The 19539-nt window shown below is 37.1% G+C and overlaps 1 protein-coding gene and 2 long non-coding RNA genes across 3 annotated transcripts; all 3 read right to left on the bottom strand.

Moving 5' to 3' along the window:
• Window positions 1–3040: 3040 nt before the first annotated feature.
• LOC117393845 (sialoadhesin-like) lies at window positions 3041–10412 on the bottom strand. The gene is made up of 12 exons (XM_055229866.1): window positions 10166–10412; window positions 9808–10059; window positions 8683–8949; window positions 7544–7840; window positions 7190–7465; window positions 6821–7075; window positions 5903–6010; window positions 5818–5833; window positions 5287–5342; window positions 5094–5132; window positions 4944–5012; window positions 3041–3270 (listed from the first exon to the last, which is right to left on the bottom strand). The coding sequence occupies exons 1-12, from the start codon at window positions 10410–10412 to the stop codon at window positions 3263–3265; spliced, it is 1890 nt and encodes a 629-aa protein (XP_055085841.1). The 3' UTR covers window positions 3041–3262.
• Window positions 10413–15118: 4706 nt separating this feature from the next.
• On the bottom strand, window positions 15119–17782 carry LOC129457079 (uncharacterized). The gene is made up of 2 exons (XR_008649079.1): window positions 17720–17782; window positions 15119–15348 (listed from the first exon to the last, which is right to left on the bottom strand). It is a non-coding gene; the product is annotated as an uncharacterized LOC129457079 (long non-coding RNA).
• A 294-nt stretch (window positions 17783–18076) lies between these two features.
• LOC129457078 (uncharacterized) lies at window positions 18077–18739 on the bottom strand. Its single transcript, XR_008649078.1, has 3 exons — window positions 18647–18739; window positions 18562–18577; window positions 18077–18118 (listed from the first exon to the last, which is right to left on the bottom strand). It is a non-coding gene; the product is annotated as an uncharacterized LOC129457078 (long non-coding RNA).
• Window positions 18740–19539: the final 800 nt, after the last annotated feature.

The following is a 19539-nucleotide window of genomic DNA, read 5'->3' as shown; positions in this document are numbered from 1 at the left end:
CTCACATTTATCCCACATTGATTGACCCAGTTGTACCAAACCTTTTAAAAAAAATATATGATTTGTTCCATTTCTTTAGTCTTCCTAATTTTTCCATTTCTATATAGTTGGGCTATTTTTTTTTTTTTTTTTTTTTAGCACTTTTCCTTAATATCCAGAAGTCTGAGTCATTCCCAACAGTATTACAGTTTTGTGAGTTTTAGTTTTTGTTCAACATAGTTTCAATATACATTTGATTTTGTTACATATATTTTCCCCAAAATTATTGTAGAAATGGGCGTGACCAGAAGATATGAGAGTAGTTTCTCCACAATTCCTCCAGCACAATGAGGATATTGAACTGAAGCTTCTTCTGCTGAATCAAAACATGAATAAAAAAGGAACATAACGTAGTTACCTTGGGTTGTTTCACAGAGGACAGCGATGAGATCTGAAATGAGAACAGTAAATAATGGACAAAGGCCTGACTCTGGACTTGTATTAAAGTGAATGTACTCACAGGAGCAGAGCAGAGACCAGACCCAAGGAGAGTCCATCCTTAAACCAGCACGGCTCTGCAATTAGACTCTGCACTCAGACTCTCAAAGCTACACTCAAAAGAGGAAGTCACACTCTTTTATATTGAAAACTATTCTGCGTTTCCTTCCCTTTCACACTGTCGGTGTAGTATTTGATACTTTTAAGAGTTTGGCAGCAGTCAGAGAAGTGACATTTTAAAATGAAATAAGGTCCACACTTAATACATTTTATTTATAATGCACTCTTCATTCTATTGAATCTCAGAGTGCTACAATAAAACAAGAACTTTAAACTGCTACTAACTGCAAAATGCTAAAAAACATCAACAATAACCTTTTTCTAAATAAAAAGGTTTAAATTGAGAATTAGTTTCCCTCGAGATTTTTCAGACACATCAAAACTAATACAATTGTGTAACCATTCATAACTGTACTAACCTGGACATATATTTTGATTTAAAAAAAACATCCCAGTGACTTCCGTTTATATCATGGCCTTTTCTCGACTCTGACAGACCTGATCAAAATGACACAATTTGGACAAATAAAGTCTATGCAAGTTGTGTGGGGCCCCGCCTCCCGAGTCTTGATGGTTTGATCATTCATGTCAGTCTTTCTACATGTATTTATGACAAAACTGGACTCTGGTTTGCTCCTCAGCATAAATATCACTTTCTCATTGTTTAAATGGGTAAAATACAACACACTGCAGTGTCCTGACCCCGCCCTCTTTCCCTCGCTCATAAACACATCTCAGAGACAGCATGATGTAACACATTTGAATAGTTTTAAACATGTTTAAACTAGACACACTTATTAAAAAGTTTCCCTGCATTTATTGAACACAAATAACATAACGTGACATGTTTTCTGCAGCGCATAGACTAGTCATATTATTATGAAGAGATGGTGAGCATAAAATATTCACAGGTAATTGGCCTAAATCAGAGTGTTATGTTGAAAGTTTTCATTTGGAGACTGTCCTACAGAGTGTCAGGGGCATAATGGCACTATGACAAATTATTTATAACGGAATCAATAAATGTACTCACACTTGAACCGCCTGGTATATATTAAAATACAAAAGAAGAAAAATGATTTTGTGGGGAGGTCGTCTCGCTTCACTGTCTGATGTGAGTATTACAGATACATTTGGTGCAGATGATGACAGCTGTGCATCATGTTGTGGCATATGAATAATCACATGAACCCGAGTGTCACTGAAGTGGTGAAGGCCCCATGTCACATTTTGCTTAGGCCCCTGAAGGTTAGATCCTGTTTTGTTGATACATCCCCCCTGGCTGTAACAGTTATTGTTGTCACTGTGTATTTGCACTAATTACACGAAAAAAGAAACGTATGTGTAACGTGCAATCTTTCAAACTAAACTAAAGCCTAAAACCCTTGCTAGTTTGTTCTATGTTTTTCACTGTGGTAACTTTATAATTTTACTTCCTGCGTGGACACAGGCAGCAGATATGACATAGGCCGACATAGAGGTAATTTCATAACTGTTAAGTATCAACCATAATGTTACCTAGGGACAAAACCTGTCAACATTTGCACAATAGTTATGATTATCCTTTAAAAAATGAAGGTTTAAACTGACAGAAAAATATCGCCCTTGTGTGTAAATTGGTCCTGCATTTTGGATGGTATTTTGTGTGTCAATGACATGAGTAAAGATATTCTGCTCAACAGTTCATTTATTTCCACAAACTGATGTAAGACTAAGATATATAATTACCACAGGTGCTATCACAACTCACAAAGTCATAAATATAAAAACATAAAAACCTGTCAGATGCACTTTAATTAAGAAAGAAGAGGACACGACTGGAGCCCATCACCATCCAGAGCCAAGAGGTGGAAGTGGTGGACTGCCACAAGCACAAGTCCATGTGAACAGCAGGCTGGACTGGAAGAACTATAGTAATGCTGTGTACAAGAAGAGCATGAGTAGACTCTACTTCTGGAGAATGTTCAGATCTTTCAATGATTGCATCAAGGTACTGGAGATCATCTACCAGTCTGTGCTCACCAGCGCCCTCTACTTCACTGTGGTCTGCTGGAGGAGAGCACCAGCAACAGGGACATGATCTGTAATGTTGGTCACATGATCGACTGTGAGACACTGGTCACAGTGAGGGACAGGAGGACACTGGACAAACTGCTCTCCATCATGGACACTTGTCAGTTACAGCATGTGATGTGTGGACCATTCAAATATATCTGATATTCTTATTATATTAATTCATAAACTAAAAATATTGGCCTGTTTTTAAGAGCCTGTGTCTTTACTATTGGGCGGTTTCTTTTCAGTGTCTGGGTCCTAGTGGCAGTGTTATGGATCCGGATCAATTATATTTAATCTCTCCTTGATCCTTACACTTTCACTCGGCTGCACGGGTGTTTTCTATTTTATCATAGCTCATATTTACTATTTGTATTCTGTTTAATGTTGCACAAAACCGCCAAAGCAAGTTTTGTTCACTGTCAATGGCAATAAAAGTGATTCTGACTCAGACATTCAAAAGACTTTATTTCACAAGACATTTTACAGTTTACTTTAGCAGACATGCAGAGAAATGCTTTTATTAAGAAGTTTACACATTTTACAAAAGGCAGGCCACCTTTAATCAGCTCTATATACACAAGTCAAAATACACTGTTGTGCCCCAGCAAAGGCCCAAAGTTATGAGGATATGGCTCCAGTTACAGATGTCACAGTGACTCTTGCTGTCTTAATGTCCTATAAAAAAGAGATATTCAACATATGTTCAACAGAATGACACATAAAGTTAGTCACATTATGCTGCATTCACACTTCCTTATCTGTCAAATTATTGTGTGCATTAGATGAGATTTGGCCTTGTTTACAGTATGGTTGCCAGGTAACAAGAATAATCTCCATTATGTCACATTTGGTGCCCATGTCCAACCAGGAAGTATAATTAAAATCTACAACCACACTGTCAAACGAGGGGGAACTGAGTAAGATGATTAAATATAACTAGACTTTGTGACTGTTTATGGTGATAATATTAAAGTGACAGCGTTGGGTCTGAGACGAGCAACCACATTTTCTCCGGATGTGTGATTTAACCACAACACTATAGCTCACACAGGACACAAACTCTCAAAGCCTTGTGTTTGTACTAAGTTTGCCTGCTCGCACAATGAAGTTTAACTGGTTCAATGTTACACAAAATTGACTCTTGTGAGGTTTTAGCCATGTTATAATGTTGTCACCTCCTCAAAAACATACCAGGAGTTGTGTTTTGTTTCATTCACATGTTTGAGTAAAACAAAGTGGAGTATTACCACATGACATCACCAGATGGAAGAGAGTGTTTGTGTCTGTTTGAGAGAAGAACTCAGCCTAAATATTCAGGATTTGTGTGTTAAACATGTGTGAATGAAACAAAACTCCAGGTATGTTTTTGATGAGGAGACAACATTATAACATCGATCAGAACGTAGCAGAATATGGGCCCTTTAACTGGCACAATCTGTGAAAAACACAGCATAAAACACCACTGACATAGAAATAAAGCAGCAGATTATCTACTGAGTTGCAGAGTTTGTGACATCTGCTCATACATCAGTTAAACCAGTGTCAGCTGTGAAAATCTGTATTAAAGTCTGAGGTGTTAAAGCAGCAACAGTTAAAAACCTAAACAATGAAAGATAAAGGTAAAGTGTTATCAAGTGTAAATATTGATTATAGAGAAAGATTTGAAAATGTTTTAGGTCAAAAATAGCTTCATGTAAAACTGAAAGCAAGAGACTCTTTGTCTCTATTTTGTGGATAATTGTACATAATGCAGACGTGTAAGAGTAAGTTATCCAGTAGGGGGCGCCCTTTATAATTCAAAGGAAAATGTAAACGTTACATTTAAACTAATAGTTTAGGGTACAATAGGAATTGAAACATGCCAAAAATGGGGAGAGGAGAAAATAGAAGAACAAACAACGACTGTGTGATGTCATCACCACATTCTTCATCTAAACGAGCCTTTTAGGTTAGTTTTTTTAAAATGAGAAAAATGTCCTTCTGATAATAGTTTTTGAGCCCCTTTACTTTTGTGAGTCACACTGAAAGTCAAGTATGTAGCCTTAACTCTTGTTGGTATCAAAATTCTCTACAATCTGAACAGAGCTCGATTAGAGAGAGGCATTTTAGGTTCATTTCCAACAGTTTTTATTTGTAGGATCAAGAGTGAGGAACTCGTTCAGCTTTTTGATTGGATAATCATCTTGAACTAAAACACCAAATTATAACATGCACAACTTGACCATCATGTTCACTGGTTTTGTCATGAAGAATAAATCAGCATTACAGTTGTTATCAGTAAAATATATTTTTGATTGGAACATGTAACATGTTGATCTTCTCTGGGGACACAAATAATGAAATATTACCTTCTGCTGCTGAGTGAGTCAGTACTTGGGAGAAAACACAGACGTCTTCCTGATTTCTGTTTCTCCTGTCTGAATTTGAGTTTTGACAGAAAGACAGAAGAGTTATTAGTTGTCAATTTTGAAAATAAATTGAATGATAATTAAACTCACAGATTATTTGGAGCTCGGGCTGGGAATGGGTGAATGGGTCTAAAAAACATGATAGTTTCAATATTATGTTTTTAGATGTTATACTTGTGTTCCATGTTTTATTTTTTATAGACTCAACACTGATTATTTGAATTACAATCCACTATTTGAATAATGAGACAATGCACTGCTTCAAATGTAATTTTACACTGACCCTCAGGAGCAGAGGTCACATGATCTTCAGCACGTGTCCGTTTGGTTTCCTTGGACCTTTGAGTATATATTATATTGAGAATCATAACACTTTGGTTAAAGCTGCACTATGGAACTTGCTTGGTGGAGAGTCTGTCATCTACCTGTCTTCATGGAAATGTTGTTGCGTTGTCTCGAATGTTCCACAGTAACACGGTTAACTCTTATTTTACATTTATTCAATTACAGATACAGATAGATATAATATAGATAGATAAAAGATAATATAAGATAGATAAAAATACCATGAAAAACCTGCATTCTTACTGTGTGTGCTCGCCTCGCCACAGATCTTACCTGCAACTTAGCCTATGTCTCGCCCTGTGCTTGTCTCCATGGTGATCATTAAGTTTAATGCCATTCAAAGGAACATTCATGGCAAAGCAGAAACATCTCTCTGCACGAGTATCCAGTAGACCCTCCACTAGAAGTTTCATGTGCCTTTAAATTTACTAAAAACATCAATAACTGTGATGAACTGTATTTTACTGACCTGACAAAGAACAAATCTGAAAAAAGAAAAAAATACATAAAAATCTATAATTCTTGCAATTCTTATATGATTATTTGTAGCCTACCTTTGGTGTTACAGTAGTGCCACAGAATCAGTAGCAGAATGAGTAGGACAATCATGCCAGCTACCAACCTCATCACAGCAAAAACAGGAAAGCTCTTCTCTCTGGTCACTGATGAATCAATTATAATCAAACAATTTTTTATTAGTACAATTAGAGTGAATCTCAAAGAGTATTAAAGTATTGCACTTCTATTGGGTCTTAACTGATAACACAAAACATATTTATTGCACCACCTTTTATTGTTTTGAAAATGATATATTCACGAAAACAACAAACAACAAGTTTCTTTTTGGATGCTCTGACTCGCCCTTCCCTCTGCTCTCCATCACTCCACCTTCAGAATGCCATCACATTACAATCAGTGTGCACTTCATGAATGAAACTTCTGCATGTTGCATCAGGTTTTTGAAGTTGTAGTGTATTGTTTTGTATATTTGTGTTTGTGGGCTGAGCATTGGACAGGATCGTACTGCGAACCATAAGGAGGGTTTGAATAATGCTCAGGAGAGATCTTAAGATTACTCAAACATGCATGGATGACATATAAAACCACTTCAGCTGTTTTTTTGATGTCCCTTATAAACGTTAGATTATAGTAGAAAGCCCCTCTTGAACTGAAATTTCCTCCTTTTTACACGGTTGTGGTGTCCTCCTTTCTACTTTAACAACGATATTAGACTGCTCTGCCTGTGGGTTGAAACATGTTAGTAAAGACGTTCTTAAAATCCAACTTCAAAGTTTGGGAATAATCCAGATAACAACGATTCACTAAATTAGTTATGAACTGTTTCATTTTAATAATATCAATTATTTAATTTATGAGAGATCAAACAGCTTGTTCAGCTTTAGCAACATTTTTAGATCAACTTTTTCACAAAATTAACTAAAACATTACCAAAAGGAATGAATTTTACTCACATGTGACAGACAGCCAACTCTCTGGAGAAGTCAGGACCTTTTGTGCAGAGTCCTGAAGCTCACATCTGTATGAACCCTGATCAGACTTGGACACTGCAGAGATGTTGTATTGTCTGGAAGAATCTTTTTGGATTAATTGTCCATCTTTATAGAAATGGACAAAGGAGAAAGTAGCAGAATGTCTCAGTTTACAGGAGACAGAGACGGCATGTCCCTCAGGCACAGGGAGCGCTGGGATCAACAGGACCACAGCATCTGTCAAGAGAAAAATAATAATTAAAACGTGAATTGAATAAAAAAACAACCACCAACTAACTCCAACTGCCCATCACACCCTTGTGGCTCAGACGTCTGAAGGTGTAGACCTACCATGAACGGTGATGTTGACGGCATCAGACATTTGTCCAGTCCCAGACTCACACCAGAACACTGCTCTGGTCTCTTGAGGTGCAGAAAATTCACATGTATGTGTGTGTTCTGTTGTGTGGGAGCGACACTGCTGTAAGGACTTTGTGGTCAGAGAAAACATCTGGACTCTCCACTCTTCATCTGACGAGCCAGGCCCACAGCTCACTGACACTTTGTCCATGGTGAGGTGTTGTGAGCTTTTAGGAAGCACATCTGGAGTCACTCTGGAACCAGCATCTAACAGAACATTACCATCTTAAATTATTGAGTGTATAGTTTATAATAATCAAGTAGAATCAGAGACAAAAGTTCTACCTGCAGACCAGACAAACCGCGGTGGACTGTATTCAGTGTAGAAGTCTGTCCCTCGTGCAACTCGACACACAAAGCCGGTTGTGCTGCTCAGACCATGAACACTGAAGGAGCCATGTGCAGTCCCTGAGGTGTCACCACTGAGCAGTTCATATGAGTACAGGCCTGATGGAAGAGGAACAGCCTGGTACCAGTAAAACCTCCATCCTGCAGAGGGCGATGTAACGTCACAATTCAGAGAGACAGAGGCACCAGGACTCAACCAGGATGGAGACACAGAGACGACAGGGACGGCTTTATCTGCAGAGTTAGATTAAAGTGAATTATATTACTCTAAAATGTAAATTATGTACAGCTGTGGTTTTGTGAAAAAATATTAACTTAAAATATAAACCTAAAGTGCCCTTTTATTTTTTTTTCTAATAGTGGGCTTTTACACTTCTATGGTGTAACTCCTCACACATAACACATCTAGATGATTATATTGCCTTTTACTGTTTTAAAAATGCTATAAATGTCAGCACTTTTGTTTTTGAGTCCCCCCTCCCCTTACTGTCCACGCAATGGGATGAGGGACTCAGAGGCGACCCCTTCAGAGCACAATCACAAAACAATTGGCATCCATTTTGTTGAAGTTTATTATTTTGTATCATGACTTTGTAAATTTATGAAAAATTGCAGTGTAGGAGCATGTGTGACAAAGGCTTGTGGGCTGATCATTGGGCTTAATCGCACTGTGAACCGTCAGGAGGATTTGAATGTGACTGCTAAATTACTCAAACATGCATGGATGACATATAAAACCTCTTCAGGCATGTTTTTGGTGAGGGGAAAACATTATACCATGGTAACAAGCTAAAAATGTCAATGTTACCTAATGCCCTCTCTTTAAATTAACTTTATATTGTCAAAAAAATCTAAAGTGAAAAGTGAAAATCTTATGTGATAACCCCAAAATACCATGACTTTTGAAGTGGTTGTACAAAAACATCTCAAGTTGATCTGATAATGAAAAACACCTTGTGACATGTTTAAGTTAATTTGTGCATTAACTGACAAAATTGTTGTATTTGAAAGTCAACATACAATACATTTTGAAATAATTCTTTATGTAAACATAGCTATAGCCATATTGGACTCACCGATCACTTGTAACTTGGTCACCTGGCTCCACTGTGTTCTCTGATATGCTCCTCTCCCTCTGCAGCTGTAGTCTCCACTGTCAGACTCAGACACATTGGAGAGTGCATATTCTCTGGTTGCTGTAGGTAAGTCAACTCCTGTCCTGCTCCATTCATAAGTCCACTGTGAGTTTCCTTCATCCTCCACCTCACACCTGAGAGACAGGCTCTCTCCTACAAACACCTCTGTCCAGTCAGGCTCAGGTTGCACCACTGCTCCATTTGACACTGTAAAGTTTGATCATAAAACTGTTATTAAACTAATTATGACACATTAGCACTGTAAAGTGACTCCATAACCCTACAGTTTGTTTGATGACAGTTACGCCTTGTTTACATGTCAATGCTGGCCAGAAAAACATTTAATTCCTCATTTAGATGTAAATGATGAGGTGTGAACAGTGCTGTGCTCCTACTGACACACTGCACTACACCACAAAAGTAATGTTACCTCATGTTTACAACTTTAAGATCGATTTTAGGTCTTGTGCTTTTCTGAGGCATTACTGCTGGACTTTAAAATAAACAAAAGCATTTTTCTAAGTTTCTTGTATGATGTATGTATGACGTTTAAAAACATATTTTGCTCAGCTGCACGCTGCCTGCAGACAGTCAATCACTGCACAGATCTGGGCTGTGCTCTCATCCCTCCATGAGACCAGTTTGTCCAGTACTTATAAGCTCAAGACGGTCTCCCGACCACAAAGAAACTATCTCTTCTGATGTTTTCATTGAGGTACAGATTCAAAAACACATAGCTCTTTGTCATGTAAAAGAAAGGCCAATCTGATATCAGAACAGTACAGTTTTGTGAAAACTTGTGTCTGAGTAAACAGCCCTTAAGTTTGAGCTGTTCCCATGACATTTTGTTTGGACTTGGCAAAGTTGCCCTTTGTCACTAGTTATGTGTGTTTGTTGAGCAGCAGAGTCTCCACATCATGAGATCTTGATCATCACATAATTGGTGATAAGAGCATGTTCCTTGAACATGTCTCTTAATTGACCGTGGAAAAAGGAAGTATCTCTTTGAGAACATGTTGTCAGTGTCAGTGCTGAGATATACAGTGTAGAAATAACTGCACTCACCAGTTTCCCAAATGGTGACAAAGTCACTTTCTGGTGTGAGAATGAGCTCCTCTTCTCCTCTGCAGGAGTACACACCTCCATGATGTACATAGACTTTAGCTGTAGCTTTATTTAAGATCTCAAAGTGAGAAGTATGAGTGGAAGTACGTCTGATCCATTGATATTTCTGAATCGATTCTATATAACAGCTCAGCATCACCCTGCCACGCTCTGCGATGAGGAGACTGTCTGCACTCAGCCTAATTCTTCTGTCTGTAGAAGGAAAATAAATAAACAAGGCCATTGGTAAAGATAAGTGAGTATTTCATACTTATTTTGATGTTTAATCATAAAAACATTACTGAAAGACTCTACAGACATGTGTATATTGTAAGTGCTTTTGCTGTGTACAGTGTTGCTCCATCCATCCCACAGAAGTACCAGCCGTGGTCTGATCCTGAGGCTGAGACGATCATCATCTCCACTGTTGTATCAGATTTTCGTTTAAATTGATGGTTTGTGTCTGTTTTCACAATGACTCCATCTTTGTAGAAGTGCAGGTTTTTGTTGGAGGGTCCCACACACCGGAGAAATACTGTGTCTCTGATGAAGGCCCATGAAGGCATCAGCAGAGGCAGACCTGCAAATCCATTCAAATGTGTACAGTTATTATTGTTGTTGTTGTTATTATTTATTACAATTACGATAGAAAAAAAAATGCATGTTAAGGGAGACAGGTGTAAACATTGTAAAACAGGATAGCTGCTGCAATTTGTGTTCAAGTCCAAACTAAAAAGGATAACGCTGGTAAATTTGCTATTCAAACGCTCTTTAATCCAAACATTATGTGAAAATGTTGGGAAGTAGACCAAATGTAAATTCATACAACACTTCAACAATTCAACAGCCCACCAGAGGCACAAACCTTTACACTCACTGAACGCTCTCATTTACATCAGTATTATGACAGAAATAATACACACACTTCCCAATGGTAAATCACACACAACACACCCACAAACTGCATAAGCTATTTTTCAGTTTGTACTCACAGTTTAGAGTATGGACTGATAACTCAGGCCCTAAATCTGCCATGTTTCCCTATTGGTCTCTCTGGCACTTTCACCTGCAGTTAGACTTAAACTTACATGTGCACTCACATATAACTTTGGTTCATTGACTTAAACTTTAACCTTGTGTCTCTCATCTGTGGGCACTAGGCACAGCTCAGTCTGGTCTGTTTGGTATTACCCTGGTCGACCCTCAGCACTCTCTAAATCTGATCCCCATTAACAACGCATACACCACCATTATTTTTTTGTATTTTTTATGTGGTCAAGTGTGCATGAAATGACAAGTATGATTAAATATGATAAAGCACTGTACATGTTTCTTAATTCTATTTCATTTGTCCATAATTGTCAAGATCCCAGTCCGCCCTGTGTTTTTGTGATGTCCTTCTCCTTCCCTTCTGCGTCTGAGCCTGGAGGTGGGCGGAGACTCTGTTACCTCCCACCATGCACCTGAAAACTATTAACAATCAAGCCTGCACCTGTGGAGCATTAAGGGACTGAGGATCCGACACTCGTCACCAGATCGTCTGTGTATTTCCTGTGGAACAGTTCTGCTTGGCTCAGTCTAGTTTTTGGACTTCTGATCTCTATGCTCAGCTACGCTGCACCTCTGCCTCCGACCCAACTCACCTCGACCGGTACGAGCACCCCAGCCTCTGACTCCACGACCCACGACCTGCTTGAAGACTTCAGCATACGTTACCGCTCTCAACTGTCTGCTCCGTCAACCTACATTTACATTACCATGTTTGTAAATAACCTTTGTTCAATCTTTTACCCCGAATTTGAATCTTTGGTCTGGCCAGAGATTACGACAATAATTTAACCTTTTTACTCAAAGTATTTTATTTAAATAGAATTTCTTGTCCCCCTTTTATTCTTTTCATCATCCATCATTCTTATAGCTTCCCTTTTTTATTGTCATGTTCATTTAACAATTTTATTTTAGAGATTTTATTTTCGATATTTTAAATTCATATTACAGGTTTTGGTTTCAATTTTAGAGGTGGCAAAAATAGATAAAATAAATAAAACATAAACTTCCATCTTACCCGTCGTCAAAAATATGACAAAATCCAAATTGAAAATATAAAAAGATAAAACCAAAATTTTATATACAAATAAAAGGAGTAAATAACTAAATACATAGAGAAATGTTATTTACATTGGATATAGCAATAATATCAACACAATGACGTATTCTACAGATGATCTTACAGTAATAGTAAGAAAACGTGCTCCTCTTGGTTTGTATTTGGCTGTAGACTTATGTTAGTTTTATTTTGAGGCCTAAATCTCACATTTTATCTTCACTTAAATAGTTCTCACATTTATCCCACATTGATTGACCCAGTTGTACCAAACCTTTTTAAAAAAATATATGATTTGTTCCATTTCTTTAGTCTTCCTAATTTTTCCATTTCTATATAGTTGGGCTATTTTTTTTTTATTTTTTTTAGCACTTTTCCTTAATATCCAGAAGTCTGAGTCATTCCCAACAGTATTACAGTTTTGTGAGTTTTAGTTTTTGTTCAAAGTAGTTTCAATATACATTTGATTTTGTTACATATATTTTCCCCAAAATTATTGTAGAACTGGGTGTGACCAGAAGATATGAGAGTAGTTTCTCCACAATTCCTCCAGCACAATGAGGATATTGAACTGAAGCTTCTTCTGCTGAATCAAAACATGAATAAAAAACATAACGTAGTTACCTTGGGTTGTTTCACAGAGGACAGCGATGAGATCTGAAATGAGAACAGTAAACAATGGACAAAGGCCTGACTCTGGACTTGTATTAAAGTGAATGTACTCACAGGAGCAGAGCAGAGACCAGACCCAAGGAGAGTCCATCCTTAAACCAGCACGGCTCTGCAATTAGACTCTGCACTCAGACTCTCAAAGCTACACTCAAAAGAGGAAGTCACACTCTTTTACATTCAAAACTACTCTGCGCTTCCTTCCTTTTCACACTGTATGTTTTATATTTGATACTTTTAAGATTTTGGCAGCAGTCAGGGAATGTGAAAGTTACAGTGACATTATAAAATGAAATAAGGTCCAGACATATATATATATATATATATATATATATATATATATATATATATATATATATATATATATATATATATATATATATATATATATATAAATAATTAGTTTCCCAAGATTATAAGAATTTTCAGACACATCAAAACTAATACAATTGTTTAACCATTCATAACTGTATCAACCTGGCCATATATTTTTTACTTTAAAAGTTCCATGGACTTCCTCTTACATCATGGTCTAGAGCTACACACATTTTCTCAACTCTGACAGATCTGATCAAAATAAAACCCAATTTGGACAAATAAAGTCTATGCAAGTTGTGTAGTGCCCCAGAGATGAGCGGGCCCCCGAGTCCTGATAGTTTGATCATTCATGTCAGTCTATCTAAATGTAGGTATAACAAAACAGGGCCCTCGGTGTAATTATCACTTTCTGATTGGTTAAATGGGTACAATACAGCACAATGCAGTGACCCTCCCTGACCCCTCCCTGACCCCACCTTCTTCTCCTTCACTCATAAACACATCTCAGAGATAGCATGATATAACACATATGAATATGTTTAATCACACCCGACTCACACTTTTAAAACGTTTTCCAGCATTTATTGAACACAAATAACGTGATCATGAAATGACGCTAAAGTGAACATTTTCTGCAGTGCATAGACTAGTCACATTATTATAGAGATGGTGAGCCTATAATAGTCACAGGGAGTAGGTGTTATATTTAAAGTTTAAATCTGGAGAAGAAAAATGTTTAATGTTTCCATTTTGTGGGGAGGCCGTCTTGCTTCACTGTCTGATGTGAGTATTACATATACATTTGGTGCAGATGATGACAGCTGTGCATCATGTTGTGGCATATGAATAATCACATGAACCCGAGTGTCACTGAAGTGGTGAAGGCCCCATGTCACTTTTTGCTTAGGCCCCTGGAGGTTAGATCCTGTTCAGTTGATACATTATCCCCCCTGGCTGTAAGTTATTGTTGTCACTGTGTCTTTGCACTAATTACACGAAAAAAGAAACGTATGTGTAACGTGCAATCTTTCAAACTAAACTAAAACCTAAAACCCAAAACCCTTGCTAGTTTGTTCTATGTTTTTCACTGTGGTAACTTTATAATTTAACTTCCTGGTTGGACGCAGGCAGCAGATAAGACATAGGCCTACATAGAGGTAATACCATAACTGTTAAGTATCAAACATAATGTTAACCAGGGACAAAACCTGTCAACATTTGCACAATAGTTATAATTCATCTTAAAAAAATGAAGGTTTAAACTGACAGAAAGATGTGTCCTTTGTGTGTAAATTGGTCCTGCATTTTGGATAGTATTTTGTATGTCAATGACATCAGTAGAGGTATTCTGCTCAACAGTTCATTTTTTTTCCACAAACTGATGTAAGACTAAGATATATAATTACCACAGGTGCCATCACAGCTCACAAAGTCATAATTATAAAAACATAAAAACCTGTCAGATGCACTTTAATTAAGAAAGAAGAGAACACGACTGGAGCCCATCACCATCCAGAGCCAAGAGGTGGAAGCGGTGGACTGCTACAAGCACAAGTCCATGTGAACAGCAGGCTGGACTGGAAGAACTATAGTAATGCTGTGTACAAGAAGAGCATGAGTAGACTCTACTTCTGGAGAATGTTCAGATATTTCAATATTTGCATCAAAGTACCGGAGATCTTCTACCAGTCTGTGCTCACCAGCGCCCTCTACTTCACTGTGGTCTGCTGGAGGAGAGCACCAGCAACAGGGACATGATCTGTAATGTTGGTCACATGATCGACTGTGAGACATTGGTCACAGTGAGGGACAGGAGGACACTGGACAAACTGCTCTCCATCATGGACACTTGTCAGTTACAGCATGTGATGTGTGGACCATTCAAATATATCTGATATTCTTATTATATTAATTGATAAACTAAAAATGTTGGCCTCTTTTTAAGAGCCTGTGTCTTTACTACTGGGCAGTTTCTTTTCAGTGTCTGGGTCCTAGTGGCAGTGTTATGGATCCGGATCAATTATATTTAATCTCTCCTTGATCCTTAAACTTTCACTCGGCTGCACGTATCTATTCTATTTTATCATAGCTTATATTTACTATTTGTATTCTGTTTAATGTTGTACGATACCGCCAAAGCAAGTTTTGTTCACTGTCAATGACAATAAAAGTGATTCTGACTCAGACATTCAAAAGACTTTATTTCACAAGACATTTTACAGTTTACTTTAGCAGACATGCAGAGAAATGCTTTTATTAAGAAGTTTACACATTTTACAAAAGGCAGGCCACCTTTAATCAGCTCTATATACACAAGTCAAAATACACTGTTGTGCCCCAGCAAAGGCCCAAAGTTATGAGGATATGGCTCCAGTTACAGATGTCACAGTGACTCTTGCTGTCTTAATGTCCTATAAAAAAGAGATATTCAACATATGTTCAACAGAATGACACATAAAGTTAGTCACATTATGCTGCATTCACACTTCCTTATTTGTCAAATTATTGTGTGCATTAGATGAGATTTGGCCTTGTTTACTGTATGGTTGCCAGGTAACAAGAATAATCTCCATTATGTCACATCTGGTGCCCATGTCCAACCAGGAAGTATAATTAAAATCTACAACCACACTGTGAAACGAGGGGGAACTGAGCAAGATGATTAAATATAACTAAACTGTGTGACTGTTTATGGTGATAATATTAAAGTGACAGCATCAGCGCCTTGTGTTTGTACTAAGTTTGCCTGCTCACACAAACAAGTTTAACTGGTCCAATATTACACAAAGTTGACTCTTGTGAGGTTTTAGCCATGTTATAATGTTGTCACCTCCTCAAAAACATACCAGGAGTTGTGTTTTATTTCATTCACATGTTTGAGTGACCATTTATTATCAGTCTGTCTATATCTTCAAAGCTCAAAATGGTCTGCTCCACCTTGTGATGTCATGTGGTGGTTAATAGTGTTCTTTTACTTGTAGTTCAGTAGAGATGGGAAAGTCTAGAGGTGAAATGAACAAAAGGATTCTAGTGAAGGTGTGTGGAGTTTAAAAACAAAGTGGAGCACTTTGTGTATTACCACATGACATCACCAGATGGAAGAAAGTGTTTGTGTCTGTTTGAGAGAAGAACTCAGCCGAAATATTCAGGATTTGTTTGTTAAACATGTGTGAATGAAACAAAACTCCAGGTATATTTTTGATAAGGAAACAACATTATGACATCCATCAGAACAAGGGTTATTCAATAAATAAGGTGAATTTTTTGGTATAAGGACTTTTAATACAGTTAGAAGCTTACCGGTACTTTTTTTTGTTTGTTTGTTTTACTTGCTTTTCACATGGATTTAATTTCTTTTGCAGATTAAAAAAAATCTTTGAGAGTTTTGGCGATTAACAAAGATGTCCAACCAAGAAGCATGCTCCAGGATTGAACAGTGGTCAGTTATCAAGTTTTTGGTTGCTGAAGAGTGCAAACCCGTTGAAATTCATAGGAGAATGTCAACTGTGTATGGTTCGATCACCTCAGGAGACCTCACTTCTGTAGGCCTCCCAGGCCTGCCTTCATCCTCAACACTGCTCCGTCCTTCTTTAAACAATTTAGCCCACTTGTAGATATTTTTTTGGCTGAAACATGTGGCACCATACGCTCTTCAATCCTGGAGCATGCTTCTTGGTTGGCCATCTTTGTTAATCGCCAAAACTCTCAAAGTTTTTTTTTTTTTTTTTTTTATATGCAAAAGAAATTAAATCCATGTGAAAAACAAGTAAAAAAAAAAAGTAAGCTTCTAACTGTATTAAAAGTCCTTATACCGAAAAATTCACCTTATTTATTGAATGACCCTCTTAGCAGAATATGGGCCCTTTAACTGGCACAATCTGTGAAAAACACAGCATAAAACACCACTGACATAGAAATAAAGCAGCAGATTATCTACTGAGTTGCAGAGTTTATGACATCTGCTCATACATCAGTTAAACCAGTGTCAGCTGTGAAAATGCGTATTAAAGTCTGAGGTGTTAAAGCAGCAACAGATAAAAGGCTAAACAGTAAAAGATAAAGGTAAAGTGTTAAAACATTTTCAAATCTTTCACTGTAATCAGTATTAAGTAAAAATAGCGTCATGTAAAAGTGGAAGTAAGTGACTCTTTCTATCTTGTGGATAATTGTACATAATGCAGACGTGTAAGAGTAAGTAATCCAGTAGAGGGAGCTCTTTACAATTCAAAGTTGATGGAAAATGTAAACGTTACATTTAAACTAATAGTTAGGGTATGAAAAATAGGGTTTGAAACATGCCAGAAATGGAAAGAGAAGAAAATAGAAGAACAAATAGTGTGTGATATCATCACCACATTCTTCATCTAAACGAGCCTTTTTGGGTTTGTTGTTGTAAAATGAGAAAAATGTCCTTCTGATAATAGTTTTTCAGCCCATCTACTTTTGTGAGTCACACTGAAAGTCAAGTATGTAGCCTCAACTCTTGTTGATATAAAAATTCTCTACAATCTGAACAGAGCTCGATTAGAGAGAGGCATTTTAGGTTCATTTCCAACAGTTTTTATTTGTAGGATCAAGAGTGAGGAACTCGTTCTGCTTTTTGATTGGATAATCATCTTGAACTAAAACACTGAATTATAACATACACAACTTGACCATCATGTTCACTGTTTTTGTCATGAAGAATAAATCAGCATTACAGTTGTTATCAGTAAAATATATTTTTGATTGGAACATGTAACATGTTGATCTTCTCTGGGGACACAAATAATGAAATATTACCTTCTGCTGCTGAGTGAGTCAGTACTTGGGAGAAAACACAGACGTCTTCCTGATTTCTGTTTCTCCTGTCTGAATTTGAGTTTTGACAGAAAGACAGAAGAGTTATTAGTTGTCAATTCTGAAAATAAATTGAATGATAATTAAACTTACAGGTTATTTGGAGCTCAGGCTGGGAATGGGTGAATGGGTCTAAAAAACATGATAGTTTCAGTATTATGTCTTTAGATGTTATACTTGTGTTCCATGTTTTATTTTTTATAGACTCAACACTGATTATTTGAATTACAATCCACTATTTGAATAATGAGACAATGCACTGCTTCAAATTCAATTTTACACTGACCCTCAGGAGCAGAGGTCACATGATCTTCAGCACGTGTCCGTTTGGTTTCCTTGGACCTTTGAGTATATATTATATTGAGAATCATAACACTTTGGTTAAAGCTGCACTATGGAACTTGCTTGGTGGAGAGTCTGTCATCTACCTGTCTTCATGGAAATGTTGTTGCTTTGTCTCGAATGTTCCACAGTAACACGGTTAACTCTTATTTTACATTTATTCAATTACAGATGTTGTTATGGCTGAAAAAATACCATGAAAAACCTGCATTCTTACTGTGTGTGCTCGCCTCGCCACAGATCTTACCTGCAACTTAGCCTATGTCTCGCCCTGTGCTTGTCTCCATGGCGATCATTAAGTTTAATGCCATTCAAAGGAACAATCATGGCAAAGCAGAAACATCTCTCTGCACAAGTATCCAGTAGACCCTCCACTAGAAGTTTCATGTGCCTTTAAATTGACTAAAAACATCAATAACTGTGATGACCTGTATTTTACTGACCTGACAAAGAACAAATCTGAAAAAAGACAAAAATACATAAAAATCTATAATTCTTGCAATTCTTATATAATTATTTGTAGCCTACCTTTGGTGTTACAGTAGTGCCACAGAATCAGTAGCAGAATGAGTAGGACAATCATGCCAGCTACCAACCTCATCACAGCAAAAACAGGAAAGCTCTTCTCTCTTGTCACTGATGAATCAATTATAATCAAACAATTTTTTATTAGTACAATTATAGTGAATATTAAAGAGGGGGTATTGCACTTCTATTGGGTCTTAACTGATAACACAAAACATATTTATTGTACCACCTTTTATTGTTTTGAAAATGATATATTCACGAAAACAACAAACAACAAGTTTCTTTTTGGATGCTCTGACTCGCCCTTCCCTCTGCTCTCCATCACTCCACCTTCAGAACAGCATCACAGTTCAATCAGTGTGCACTTCATAAATGAAACTTCTGCACGTTGCATCAGGTTTTTGAAGTTGTAGTGTATTGTTTTGTATATTTGTGTTTGTGGGCTGAGCATTGGACAGGATCGTACTGCGAACCATAAGGAGGGTTTGAATAATGCTCAGGAGAGATCTTAAGATTACTCAAACATGCATGGATGACATATAAAACCACTTCAGCTGTTTTTTTGATGTCCCTTATAAACGTTAGATTATAGTAGAAAGCCCCTCTTGAACTGAAATTTCCTCCTTTTTACACGGTTGTGGTGTCCTCCTTTCTACTTTAACAAAGATATTAGACTGCTCTGCCTGTGGGTTGAAACATGTTAGTAAAGACGTTCTTAAAATCCAACTTCAAAGTTTGGGAATAATCCAGATAACAACGATTCAATAAATTAGTTATTAACTGTTTCATTTTAATTATATCAATTATTTAATTTATGAGGGATCACACAGCTTGTTCAGCTTTAGCAACATTTTTAGATAAACTTTTTCACAAAATTAATTAAAACATTATCA

The sequence above is a fragment of the Periophthalmus magnuspinnatus genome, chromosome 3 (assembly GCF_009829125.3).
Source record: "Periophthalmus magnuspinnatus isolate fPerMag1 chromosome 3, fPerMag1.2.pri, whole genome shotgun sequence".
Classification (NCBI taxonomy): Eukaryota; Metazoa; Chordata; class Actinopteri; order Gobiiformes; family Gobiidae; genus Periophthalmus; species Periophthalmus magnuspinnatus.
The sequence above is the reverse complement of the archived record's forward strand: the minus strand, read 5'-3'. Positions and strand labels throughout refer to the sequence as shown.